We start from the raw sequence: 13918 nt of genomic DNA on the forward strand, positions 1-13918 counted from the left end.
CCAGAAACCATGTGTTCCCCCCCATCCTCAGACACCACCAAATCCCCCTCCCCCCCACGTAGGCGATACACAATAAGCATATCTCGAAACCACTGAGCAGTTTGTGTTTATTATATTCATGTTAATTACATTCTCGTAAAAATCATATTCAAACGCTATTTCACACACCTCATTCAACGCTGATTAGACAAAATTGAAATAATAGCACGGACCCGCAGGTAATTCAGGCAGACCATGTGTTAACTAATGAAATAATCAAGAGGAATAAAGGGGAGAAAAATGACGCCAAGATGGGTCGATTTCAGCTAAGTTATTTTTAACCTTGGGCGTTAAGATAAGTTTGTTTCCCTGGATGTTCACCGTGCGGTTTCTTCATGTAGTTTCTTATTATTTCAAAAGTTACTTCAATCGCAAAGACTTATCTCCTTAATGCCTTTTCGCCAATACATGTATATCACTCCAACTAACAGGCGACCAAGATTCACTGTTGCAGCTTTCGAAAAGTTACCTCTCGGCTTATCGGTCCATATTTTCTACGTTTGTCTTTTACCGTGATCCGTGATAATATGCTATTTTTAATCATATTATTTATTTATTTTTGTCTATTTGAGCCTTTCCAGTGATTGTACAACCTGGCCAATGATTGTTTTTAATTTTTCTCTACCTAAGGTCAATTTTCATCATGATGAACCATGATATCAATTCTCTGCACAGTATGCCATAAATTCACTGGAATTTTAGCTCTAAGAATTTCGTGTAGACTCAGTCACTGTCTCATCGCAGATATTTTCTTTCTTCCAGTCAACTTTGTGCTTGAAAATAGCGCGACGGTGTTCGGGAGACACTACTGAGCTGAGAGTGGGAGGATCGTCCCACTCGTAAAAAAAATTCGACTGTTTTGTCGAACTAACGCAAACCTTGAAAAATTACTCCTAAACGATCCACGCCCACTAACTCGTACCTCAGTTAACTCTTTTAATCCACTATAAACCTATTCATCGAAGTAACTTCATGGCGTGAAGGGAAAAGAATAAATGATTGAACAGTGGTTATTCGCACTTAACATTTACTCTCAATTATTGATGCCCTTAAATGGAGATTGAAGACATGGATCGCTGTTTAATGTTTTCATTCATACGTCATCCAACATCCTCAAACATTCCAATATTCTCGTCTTCATCGTCGAGACACTGAAGTCAGAAAAAAAAAACCCAAAATGTCACATACAAAAAAATCACCAACCAAAGTCAGCCGGTATCTGTGCAACTGCACACCTACCCCTCCCCTAACCCAATGACAGTCAACTGAAAAAAACACTAAGGAGTAATGGTGGGTTGTCTCAAATTCAACTATCATCGTTTTGCATATTCCGTGTCAGTATACCATTTCTGAGTCTGTCTTGCTTACACCAGACAGAACTGTAGTGGATTCTCCTCTAGAGTTTGGTGTGACGGAGGACCTTGAAGAAGAGCTTGGCTACGGCAATTGCCAATTTTTTTTGTATGCGAATCCGTCAAAAAACAAACTTTATACCGCTCTTCTATTACAACATAAGCCATGTACATAAAGCAAGAGAAACCGATCAGAGCTCGATCTCAAAGGTGAGGTAACGTATTTTTTACCTTCAATCTTTCCTACGCCTTGAAACCATTTATTCCAACCTTTGCCCTTGCCTTTTTCTTCCTTCAATTGCTCTAAAACCTTGTCTCCTTGGGATAACACTACAGCTACTCGAACCGGCGTGACCGGTGCTACTGGTGTGACCGGTGTGACAGGATTGTCAGGAGTGACCGGGTTAACATGAATGGCGGGAGTAGACAAATGGTCACTTTCCTCTTTTTGCGCCTTGCAACTTCTTCTCAGATATCGCTTCAGAGCGTTCTACGGAGAGTGCGTTAGTGGAAATTAAACAAAATTCTGATTTTCCTATTCACTCTCTGACGGCACTAATTGTCCAATCTATCAGAGACTTTTTTATAGAGGAATGAGGGAAACCCGGTTTCCTAATATTTTCAAACCATCATTTGTAATTCCTTCATTTGACCTCCTCCTTTTCCCATGAGCATTTAATTTGCACCAATATACAAGGTGAGCCTGAATGTTAAGAAAAGTTTTGTTTTCAATTATATCTTATCCGCTGTAGTGTGAACGAAGCACAACTTTACCTGGCCACTAGTGGAGCACGCAGCCAGCTTCTTGTAGCGTATCTCGATAAGCAAAATAAATATTGAGAGGATAACACCACTGAGTAAGATTAAGAACACTCCAGCCATGTTATCGACGTCAAGACTATGTATTTTCCCAGTTTTGGACTTAGATGGTTTTGGACATTGACTACGCTCGTCCCACCACTTTCGCCGTGTCTTCTCAATGAAGCCATTTTCTCGTAGCTGTAAGAAAATAAGACTAATGATCATGAAAGTTTGACTTTAAACTTGGACTAAAGCATTACACTGCAACAGTGTTTATAGCAGTTAGCATTGCTGTATATAAGAGAAAAATTTTCAGTGGATCATGTACAACTTCCTGGATTCTCAATCTAAAAGTAACTTGACATGTGTTGTCAGATAACCGAAAAAGATGAGTCTCCCACCTCTAAGATCTCAACAGAAATCTTATTTGTGTGTGGTGAGTTTTGCTGCAGCCCAATTCCATAACCTTTAGCTTGAAGTAGGTTGTCCAGTAACCTCGTGTTGCATGGCTTCTGTTGATTGTAGTATGCCAAGTAGGGATATTCTGTTATGTAAGCGTAGTTTTCTGCCCTCGCTTTTTTCACCCCATTAGCAGTAGAGTTGACGAAAGTTTGCTGACTTCTCATAAAAGAGAACATTCTCATGTGAATAGGATTTGCTGAATTCTGGAAGAATTTCTGCACGGAGCCGGTTCTGAGGACTCCGTATGTGGTTTGGTTTTGACTTTCCAGTTCTTTCAGGGAATTGATAGTTTGCACTTCTCGTTTAACTGGAAAAGGAAAAGGAAAAGGAAATTTAAACTTATTAATTTTGAAATCTCGATCTAAAGAATAGCAGCATTTTTCGACGTAATAAAATAAATATCTCTATTTCGTCGAACGTACTTGTGAAGAAGGCAGCCAGGTTTGCCGTGTAGGTTGTTATCATTATTAATATAAAAAACCAAAAGGAGGAAGCTAGCAAACGACCAGAGGGAGATAGAGGAGTGTTATCGGGACCCTGCTGTAGAACGGAAGCTGTAGCAAACCACAAGCTGTTCAACAGGTTGAACTCATTTCCAGGCTCCTCGTCTGAATCACGAGCTCGAGCGCGGTAACCAAACGGGCTCAAATAGTCCATGACACACATCATTCCGGTGATGAACAAAACCTTCAAAAATAAGTTTCATTTGGCAAAACAAAGTTACTACATTCTAGTGATGTTTGAAAAAAGTGTCGTAGCTGAAACAAAAAACTGGTGCACACATCAAGAGAGCCAAACGCATAGTGGTTAAGACAAACAGGCGCGCATACGTTCGAAAACGTTTTGTGCCGTGAATTTATGAAAATTTCATCATGATCAGCCGTTTCCGTGCGACGTTGCGAACAGAAACAATTGATAAGTTTACCATTTGCTAACAGGGATGTACTATTCCCTCGCAATTGTAAGGCAAAGCTCTACATTGAAATTAAAAGACACCTGGTATGCCGTGCGCATCACTGTAATTCTAGCTCCGATGTATTGATATCTTAAACCCAGTGTATCCCTGTTCTCTGAATTTTATCAATCTCGATGTATTAAACCCAAGTTATACCCGGTAAGCATGGTGCATCAGATATCTCAAGTCTCCATCATCTTCCACCCGGTAGATCTCCGTAATTAGAACCCACAATGAGTGGCAAAAGTCTTGGCAAACTCTACTACTTTTTGAATTTTTGCCACAACTTTCATCTATCTCCCTCCTCTCCCCCTTTTAAATGTTGCCTGGGGTCAACAAAAACCTCGCTAATTTCAGGCAACATTGACTGGGAAGAAAAGGGGGGGGGACTTATTCAGTATCGTATTACGAGATTTCTGTTTGGTATGATGAGTAGGGGATTATAAATCATCGAGTAAGAGGAAGGGCGCCAACTATTTTTGCCTTTCATTGTAGATATCTCGAGCCCCTGGTGACTCCGGTATCTTAAACCAACAACAGCACTGGAAATCTCAGACCTCAAATAAATCATGCAAGTGATAATTTTCATGAGTCATTGAAATTTGATCTTAGATCTTCAAACCCGAGGTACTCCCAGTGATTTGATCCTTGGTATGTTAAAATCTCCCGCACCTAGAACATTCAAAATGATGGAAATTAAAATTCCCGTCGTAAAATGGTACCGTACAATTCTAAAGCCTTACCACTACAATCGTAGAGAGCCACAGATTGTTGGTGAAAGGCAGAAGAAAAGCGAATATATTGATCGGAGGCTCTCCAGGTTTGCGCATGATCAGACTCATACCAAAGTCCATAAACGGTTTGCTGAAGTCGATGATCAATTCACGCTCTGCAGTTATTGTGATTGGAGCAAGAGCAAGGTCCTTTTTCTGAAAGAGGATAAACAATGGCAAAGCAAATTATTCAGGGCAAGAAGTGTTAGGTAATCGTTTGGCACCAAATTCGATTGCGCAAGCCAAATGAACTTAAATAATGACATTTACGGCAATAACAAACGAAAAAGTCCTATAAAACTCATTGGTTCAAAGCCAAAGCAAATATTTTAACTTTTAACGCAAAAACGGCTATAGCAAATGGCGAGGAGTTGCATTTTGCCACTTGGTGAAAACATCTTAGTCGGCTTTTCATAAGATAATGTGAGATAATGCCAGATCATGGATAATGAACTTCATGATCCCTGCTATCATACCCAGTATTAAAAACTACTCACATCTTGCAAGAGTGCAATGAAAAATAAGAAGACCTCTGCTGTTAATAGACGCATAGAAGCTATTGACTTAATAAATGAAAGAATTTATACTGTTCATGAAAAAATAATCGGTTCAGTTCGCATGCAGTTAGGCAACATATCTACACCGAGTCGGTAAAGCGCCTTTCGATTGAGTTTTGTAAAATCCAAACCAAAGCAATCACAACAGCCAATCCGAAGAAAAGAAAATGCCTTTAAGAGCCAATGAAATTTTTTAAAGTAAAAACGACCAAACTGACTAAAAAGCAGGAAAACGCAAGCTACCAAGTCGTGAGTGATTTCAGTTTTTCATGTGATTGGTTAAGAGTGGTGCAAGTTTTCTGGACCAATTACAGAGCGAAGTAAAGCAAAAACTAAGCAATCCCGAATAACTCAATTGAAAATTTGCCCTAATTTTGATAGAGGTTGAGGAGAGTCTCTTCCTATAGTATTTTTATAACAACGCAAAGCGAGGCAAAACTGATGCAGTTCCCGATTAGCTTCGACAGTCAACGAAAAAATTGCTACCTGAGACTTCAACGCGTCCACCATCCCTTTGTAGCTATTATCCAGATAAATCTCATAGTCGAAGTTTGCCTTCTTGGATATTTCTTCAATCAGATCGATACAGAAACCCTGAAGCTGGTTTTTAGGTATGATCCCATCTGGTAATGGCGTGGACTCATTCACCTTCTCGACAAATGGAGGTTCCTGAGAGAAACAAAGGATTCAATGACTGAATCTATGATGACAATGGATGACTAGTTCATCTTTAAAAAAATTGACCTTCATTTACGTGTTTTTCATGTGCAGTCCCTGCTAACCTTCGCCATCGTCACCCTTTCATTTCCTCTCTCCCCTGGTGTTTTTCCATCCTAGCTCACTATTATTTCAAAGATTTACTCTATTTAGACGCGAAACACTGTTACACTAAAATGAATCAGAATGCTGCGGCGTAGCGCGTTTCTAAATAACCAGTAACCACCGAGACAAGAATAGCTCCAGAAAAATAACATAGCATGCCTTGGACCAAGTTGATTGGAGGGAAGTGGCGGTTGCCTACAGAAAAAACCCAGCGATGATGGCTCTGTTTTGACCTCTAGAAATAATTTCTCATTTAATGCTCGCTACACTTATTTCCAAAACCTTTTGAATACATTGGAAAACTGTCGAAGGATATAGTTGATTATAATGGGTGCAGCTAGTGCATGCAAGGCATTCCGTATCAGTGGAACTGCCTCCTTTTTGGCTTTTGAATTGTACACGAAATAACAGTGAGAGACTCAAAGGCACTTTATAACATAGCTGGTAAATTTATCTAATCAAATTCAATTGCGCGAGCGTGCTTCATATTCCTATTGTGCACGCTCATTACGTCAGCAAACAAATCCCTCGAGAAAAAAAATTTTCCATCGGGTTGAAAATGATATAAAACAATTGGTTCATACGTCAGCTGTGCGTTCATCGAGATATGAAGCACGCAGGAAGTTTGGAGAGCACAAAAGATGCGTAAGAGTTGCTCGAGGCGTAGCCGATAGCAACTCTAGCTTCTTCTAGCTCTAGCTTCTCCTAGCTCTAAAAAAAATTTTCCATCGGGTTGAAAATGTTATAAAACATTTGGTTCATACGTCAGCTGGACGTTCATCGAGATATGAAGCACGCAGGAAGTTTGGAGAGCACTCAAGAAGCTAGAGTTGCTCTCGGCTACGCCTCGAGCAACTCTTACGCATCTTTCGTGCTCTCCAAACTTCCTGCGTGCTTCATATCTTGATGAACGCACGCTGACGTATGAAACAATTGTTAATTTAAGCTTTTTTGTATCAACCCTTTACACCTGAACATCAGTATCTATATTCTCTGTACTCTTCTCCGTACATTTCCTTTGGCAGTGACAAGGAGAATTCATTTAATAGTCAAGGCTTTTTAGGATTGCGATCATTTCCTTTATTCTCATGGTCATAGTAAATGATTCAGCATTATTACTGTAAGGAGAAATTAGATCCTGGTCATTCCTTGGGTTTAAAGGGTTAATATCAACTTTACTGGACGCCCAGCTGCCAGGTGCAACGGGAGGAAGTTTGATTTTTGCCAGAGAGGTATTATCAATGAAACCTACGGATATATGTCAGTATCTACGCAGCTGCGCACCTACTCCACCACTAACCTAACGAAACGTCAGCTGATAGAAAGCTAGGGCAGGGGTAGATGTGCAGTTGCTCAAATACCGACTTTGATCCGAACCTTCTTGTGTATCATAGCCCTCATGAAGGTTTACACCTGTGTACATCATATGTAGGTTACTTAATCCATTGGCCCTAAAGATCTGGTTCATAATTCTCCTTTCCTGTTACCGTCCATTTCTACAAAATTTGATATTCAGAGTGTGATTTCATATGAAGCGGATATGTTTGCAATTTCTTCCACAACTACATGCTGGAAACACGTTAATCACTTCTAGGAATTAAAGGATTAAAATCACAGAGTATTCTCACCAACACTGTTATAACTTTTAGCACTGGGATCGGTTCTGGTTCGTAGTGCAGGTTGTTCCCCGGATTGTTGCACTGGACAAAGTGTGCGAAATCTCCCACCCACTCAGGGTGTTCGTTATTCACAGACACACGGTGATCTATCCTTTCAGGTTCAGGTTGCCAAGAGCCGAGCTAGTGAAAACAAACGAGAGAATGTGCGAATTAGTCATACAAACATATGCTGAAATTCACTCTCAGAGTCGTAAGGTCTCTCTTGCTTTCACTGATATGATAATCATGAGAGGTTGGTCAGTGATCGAACAAGCTTGCATTACTCTTTATGTACTGTAATTTACTCACAAACCTTTTTGGTTCTGTTTTGAACAATGTTCACAATGTCCAGGCCATCATGTACTCTTCGTTCACCCGTACGAAGTTTGAATTGTATCTCGCCAGTCAGACCCTCTCCGTGGAAAAGTTTCACCTTTGAACATAATGTGACGAAACTTAATAACTGTTGACCACGGTAAATTCTGAGAGCTCTTTTTTTTTCTTGCCGAGAAGAACATTTATCATTTGCAATCTTTCATTTAAAGCGCCAGGCTTAAAATTTATTATTATTGCGCAAAAGCATCACGTATCGGCATTCCCATCTTAGCAGTATGCATGGAGTTTTTCACCATGGACCCTATTGAAAGACTTAGCTTGCCACTAGTCTCGTATAGCTCAATGGTAGAGCGTCCAAGTATTAGTCGGAAGGTAGTAGGTACGACTCCTAGTGGTTCAAGTACTGGTCGCAGGGTGTCGGAAGGTCGTCGGTACGACTCATAGTGGTTCAAGTACTAGTCGGGAGGTCGTCGGTACGACTCAGTGGGAGTACTCGGAGTTCTTATCTCCGAGTATGCCTGTGTCATTCACCGTATAAAAACATTTTTCAAAAGAAAATTTATCATTACCTTCCTAATCTGCTTGAGCAGTCTCAATCCCAATCTCCTGCGTTTACTTGATTTGCTCCGAAAAGCGCATTTATCATTGTCTAAACGTGATAATATCCTTGTTATCCTAGGATCGGTGTTGAATAAATTCACCACTGCCGTCCCTACCACAAGCGCTACGTCATGTACAGCTGCATACACGGGCTTTGGGCAAAAGATGTCAAATGTGACCAGTATCGTATATGTTTTAAGCTAAAATTACCCTTACTTTCACACCTATTCATAAGCTAGTGTACAAATATAGTTAAATGGTCTGTCACGTGTTGTGCGATGTTAGAAATATCGACCCAACGTCCCTTTGAGAGACCTGAAAAGTAGGCATTTTTCTCACAGACATATTTTCGCCAGCTTCAAGAACACAGTATAGAGTGACAAACAGAGGAATACACATAAATAAACATTAACAACAATTGTTTTGACGATACAGCTCGTTTCAACGAGGAGCTATACACGAAACGACACAAAAAAAGCGACACAACATAGATAAATAGGATGGGACGCGAACCGCCGCAATACAGCGCAAAAAAGCGCGATGGCATAGCAAGGCACAATATAACAAGACAAAATAATACGCGAAACAGCACAGTACAGCACAACGTTGAACGGCACAACAGCACGTGCGACGGCAGCTCGGTACAATATGGCATGATCACTGTGCAGCAGGACATGACCACACACAATCAACAGGCCATTTCGTTATCAGACCACATTTTGTTGGAACGTGCAACGACAGGAGGAGGCAGTGCTGCTACTCGCTAGATTTGTTCTCGCTTATCTTGTGTTCAACTCCTTGACTGCACTCTCATAGCCAACTGGTCTGCCTCCTTAGTGCCAGTTGGGTTTTTTTTAACACTTTGTGTTGAAACCGTGTTTAATTTCTATAATTAAGAGGCGGGGTCACAATTTTATCTTTCTGTAACTGTTTAGTGTTACCAACCGTAAATAGAGTCCCATTATCATCATTATTATAATTACCACACAACGTCCAAAAATGCAACTGCTTTCTCACCAGAGAGAATTCGGCTCCTTTTCCACCGGTTGCACGACTCTTCAAGTTTCTGATTAACGTCTCGTTAACAATATGGAGCCTGAGTCCCACCATACCAAGAAACGAGGGATATGTATGATTGTAAGTTTGACCTGCTCCAGCCACCTCCTGTAAAGAGAGAATGCTGCTGACCTTAAACTTACAAGTAGTAGTCTATCTAGGGCGTAGCTACAGGTTGCCGCAAAAAGACAGTCGGACGATATTACACATGGACATATCATTAATCGTGGCCAATAAATACGTCTCACAGTTTTGGCTTCCGGCCATAAACAAGTCGAAAAATAAGCATTGGATGCTAGTGTAAGTTGGTTACTAACCCTGGCTCGATTACAAGCAGTCACGCAACAAATCACGAACAAATAATTCACGAAATTATGAAAACCCCAACTAGCAGAAGACAAACCACTTAAGTTGTAATGTGATAGCAGCCATATTCTCGCCCAACGATTTCTTGGTAATCAAGAACAAGTAGAAAAGTGATGAAAGAGTGAAAATCTTCCATGTAAGTGATATCAGCTATGGATATCTTTACTTAAAAAATGTCAATATCTCGCCTCGTATTTAGAGCGTAGAAAACTTTCTTTAAATTTTACAAAAGATTGCAAAGATCATTTTACCAAAAGAGACAAAACTAAGGAGGCAAAAATGAAATAAGAAACGCACGTGGGGGGTTAAGCGTGCTAGAGGTTCTCGCGAAGTAAATACATTACCAAGTCAGGTGTTATCCAGCGGTAGTCTTTGTCATTAATTCCAACGTATAGCGCCTACAACGTCGATTTATTAATTGTTAGAGTTGAAAAAAATATGGAAAAAGTGGAACTAAGTGACTAAGAAATGAAAACAAAGATGTAAATAAACAAGTTACCTCATTCATAATGTGATACAGGTCCCTCTGATCACATAATAAGATTATTTCTTTGATGCGTGACCTGAACAACTCAGTCAGAGAGCTGTGTAACTGTTCTCTGTCATTCAAAATTAGTTCTGGTATCATTTTGATGTTAAATCGTGGCCATCGTTTAGCTTTGGCGTAGAAATAGGATGCCTCTCTGACTCGGCGGGCTAAAAAGAGAGGAGCAAAAATGGATGTATTTAAAACAGCCAATACCCTGGTTATGCAGCCCATCTCGATTAAGTTTCTTAAAATCAAAACCATAAAAATCAATTATAATGGCCAATCAGAACAAGCAAAAATATAACAAAGAGCCAATGAAAGATCATTGCAATTAGTTTTTGATTGGTTGACTTAGTGCAGCGAGTTTTCGACCAATCACAGAGGGAAGTACAGCAAAATCAAAGTGATCCTGAGTCCCTTCTCGCCGACTAAACTTTCTCTTAAGCTGAGATTTCGATTACTTTGGGCGCCAATTTTTATAAAGGATAAAAAACTTGCCACCAGAAACAATCTTCGGAGAGACAGAAATCAGGAATAATAATAATAATAATAATAATAATAATAATAATAATAACTACTTATATAGCGCTTATCCAGTCCTGTTCTAAGCGCATTACAAAGATAGAAAAATAAATTCATACGTGGTAAAAATAAGGAAAAGTCTCACATGATGCTAGGTTTTGGATTTTGGGCCACGTTAGTTGACATGTAGGCTATCGATCCTCGCGAGAGTTCTAACCACGGCTATATACGTATGAGACGATTCATTAAAATATTCATCAAACAGCTGTACCGTCATAGACCACCGCTATCCTGGAAAAATTGAAGAAGTCCATAACATCGAACAGAGCTTGCATAACAACGTGATAGGGAGGTCTGATCGACATGACAGAAGCGTTCGCCGAATTTTCTGAAATGGAATCTATCATCATCAGCGGTACATGTAAAATAGAACTGAGAGTTGCGGCCTTCTTATCCTCGCTCGCCAAGTCGATGATGGCTATCACTTGAGACAGAGACGATAGGACATCTACAAACATATGACAAGAACAATTTAAAGTTTGTGGACAATTACGAGACAAGGGTACAAATGCATCTGGGGCTAAAACGAACTTTGATCATTAATTAAACAGACATATATACAATTCCTAAAGTTAGCGCTTTAGGAAATGTGTAGGGAACGGTATGGAAGATACCCATACTGACGTTATGGGGTGCATGGTTAAACTGCACTGCGAATATTTGTGACACACCATTTCATTAATGATTAGCTTACTCAAAAAAATTGCGTTTTTTTTTTCTTTGAAGTCTAGCACTCGCCGGAAAGGGCAAATCGTGCGAGCATAAGCTTGGCAGATCGTATTTATGGATTTACCTCATATTATGAGAAGTACATGTAAACAAAGCACTGTACCTCATCCACTTTATTTCAAGTTAACTCCAACTAAGAGGAACAGCTAAGTTGAAAAAGTTTGTCAGATTTCTCGAAGGTTTTATTTAAGAGAGATGACTCTTAAATAGGCTCTTACCTAACTTGTGACATAATTTATCGACTCACAACTGATTTTAATTGTTGAAGAATCAATTCCAACAACAACTTACCGCTTGAGAGAAGATCTTTTCCATCAACTTGTTCATAGATTAAAGTAAACGTTATGTTTTCTAACATAAGTTTCCTGGGAAGAATGCTTTCGAAGACATATTCAAGGACATGATGAAGGCTGGCTGTCTCCCTACGGTGTAACACACCTGGAGGGGAGGAGAAGGTGGTGAAAAGTTAAGGCGATAATTAATGAGAGCGTGAAGCGCAATCGTGGAGCCAAACAAAAGAACTTTACTCTCTCTTCGCGTTTGACTTTATCGCATGTTCTTTTTCTTTAGCTTTTAGTCTAAGTGGTAACTGAGAAGGTCATCTTCACCCTGTGATTAAATTTGCTTTCTTTATCTTCTTTCGTGTTAAAGAAAATAGAAGACGTCTGTGTCCATATATGATAACTAGGTTTCCAACAGAATTGCATAATTCTCAAGAACTAGCGTAGGAATCGCGAACAAAATCCCTGTGAATAACCATCAAGGTGCAGTATCGATCTCTTTTGATATTATCAATTGATCCAGCCACCTCCCAAATTGCAATCTTCTTAGCAAAGCACCGACTGTTAAATATAATTATCACTACCAATGTCACTTTTTTATTTTATTTGATTGATTCATCCCTGCGATGTTTCACTCGTAGAGAAAGATACTCAAAGATACGTATAAGTTATACACATCCTAAGTTTAAAGTCTCCCATTCAATGTACTCGATTATCAGAGATACATATATACTCGAGGAACGAAACTGATGCTAAATATGTCTCTTCAGAAATGGTGTTTGAAGTCTGTAACATATGACAAAAAGCACTTCATTTGACTTTATAGTTACTAAGCATTAAATGGGATGCAAAGCTCACTACTGAATAAAGACTTAGTCCAACTAAGGAAGGAAACAAACGGCTCAAAACCTATTGTTCAGCAACTTGTGTTTGCGACATGAGCAGATCTGATGTAACTATTTCAAAAGTACCCTTCTAAATTTTCAACATCAGTGGTTCATCCGAGAGACAAAACAGTAAATGAATCGCGCATGCACTCACAGAATATGAAAATGAAGCCAAAAATAACGTCTTTCCTTTTTACTTTCCCCTTGGTTTTGGTTCATATTTCGTATTTCCTATAATTGTTTCCATGTCACTTGCTTCCTTTCGTTTTTTTAAACAACCCTTACCCACTTTCACTTACTTACAAAAGTTCTGTTTTTTGTCACATTCCCTTTACGAAACAGATTTAATTACTAAACAGAAAAAATAAAAGTCACAAACCTATTTTGACGTCGCGAATCGTCCTCCCGGAGGAAAAAGTCCAACATGCCACGAAGAAAAACATACCCATAAGCTTACCCATTCTAAAAAAACCAAGGTAAAAATGACGAGGAACGTAAAAAAAATTAGGGATTGATTCAGCGGCAGTAAAGCTCAAGCGAAGTAATTTCCAGCCTCATAATTTGAACCTAAAAATGCATGGTATGTGAGTTTGCGCATGTTAAAATTTTCATCATTTCACAATACATCAATAATTGACCTCCCTATGGTTCTGCTCGCAAAGAAAAATCAATTATTGACGCAAATATGGAGCGTGGATTTCGTTAAAAATGTAGCGAAAAACGCAAAGAAAGGACCGATTGACGCTAACAGATAAATACAAAACCATAAAGGAACTTTAACAAAAGATTTTAACATTTTTTACGAGCGTGGGACAAAGAGGAAATTCGTAATCCTCAAAACAATCACACCAAAGATTATTTCACTATCACAAGAATTTTGCAAGTTGAAGTTGACAGACACTCACACTATCTACGCTCATCGCTCTCAGTGATTAACTCACAACTGCAGAACAATTTTTCAAATGCCTTGAGATTTAAACATTAGTTGCAGAGTTAACCGGCAAATGATTAGGAAAAATTGAACAAAAATGTCCCGATGGAACGTTGTTACTCTTGTGGATGATGCCAGAACACCAAATGACGCAGTGCAGAAGATCCGAACGACGATAAAAAATGGCCACACCACAACGCCA

The 13918-nt window shown here is 39.4% G+C and overlaps 1 protein-coding gene across 1 annotated transcript; it reads right to left on the minus strand.

Annotated features, from left to right (window-relative positions):
* Window positions 1-159: 159 nt before the first annotated feature.
* LOC131791588 (glutamate receptor 2) lies at window positions 160-13317 on the minus strand. The gene is made up of 16 exons (XM_066162846.1): window positions 13165-13317; window positions 11909-12055; window positions 11100-11336; window positions 10277-10473; window positions 10122-10175; window positions 9373-9519; window positions 8325-8507; window positions 7733-7852; window positions 7390-7560; window positions 5426-5608; window positions 4353-4538; window positions 3077-3341; window positions 2594-2961; window positions 2166-2390; window positions 1623-1881; window positions 160-1190 (listed from the first exon to the last, which is right to left on the minus strand). Exons 1-16 carry the CDS (start codon window positions 13244-13246, stop codon window positions 1177-1179), a joined length of 2838 nt encoding a protein of 945 aa, XP_066018943.1. The 5' UTR covers window positions 13247-13317; the 3' UTR covers window positions 160-1176.
* Between the last annotated feature and the right edge of the window lie 601 nt (window positions 13318-13918).

The sequence above is a fragment of the Pocillopora verrucosa genome, chromosome 2, assembly GCF_036669915.1.
Source record: "Pocillopora verrucosa isolate sample1 chromosome 2, ASM3666991v2, whole genome shotgun sequence".
Lineage (NCBI taxonomy): Eukaryota > Metazoa > Cnidaria > Anthozoa > Scleractinia > Pocilloporidae > Pocillopora > Pocillopora verrucosa.

Bases quoted from the DNA above. Each gene is read 5' to 3' on its own strand.
- LOC131791588 (XM_066162846.1), bottom strand. From the start codon at position 13,246: ATGGGTAAGCTTATGGGTATGTTTTTCTTCGTGGCATGTTGGACTTTT. The intron at 8,508-9,372 runs GTGAGAAAGCAG...TTTTGCCCAAAG, and splicing joins AAGGAGCCGAATTCTCTCTG to CCCGTGTATGCAGCTGTACA. The intron at 2,391-2,593 runs GTGGGAGACTCA...ATTTTCTTACAG, and splicing joins TTTCTGTTGAGATCTTAGAG to CTACGAGAAAATGGCTTCAT.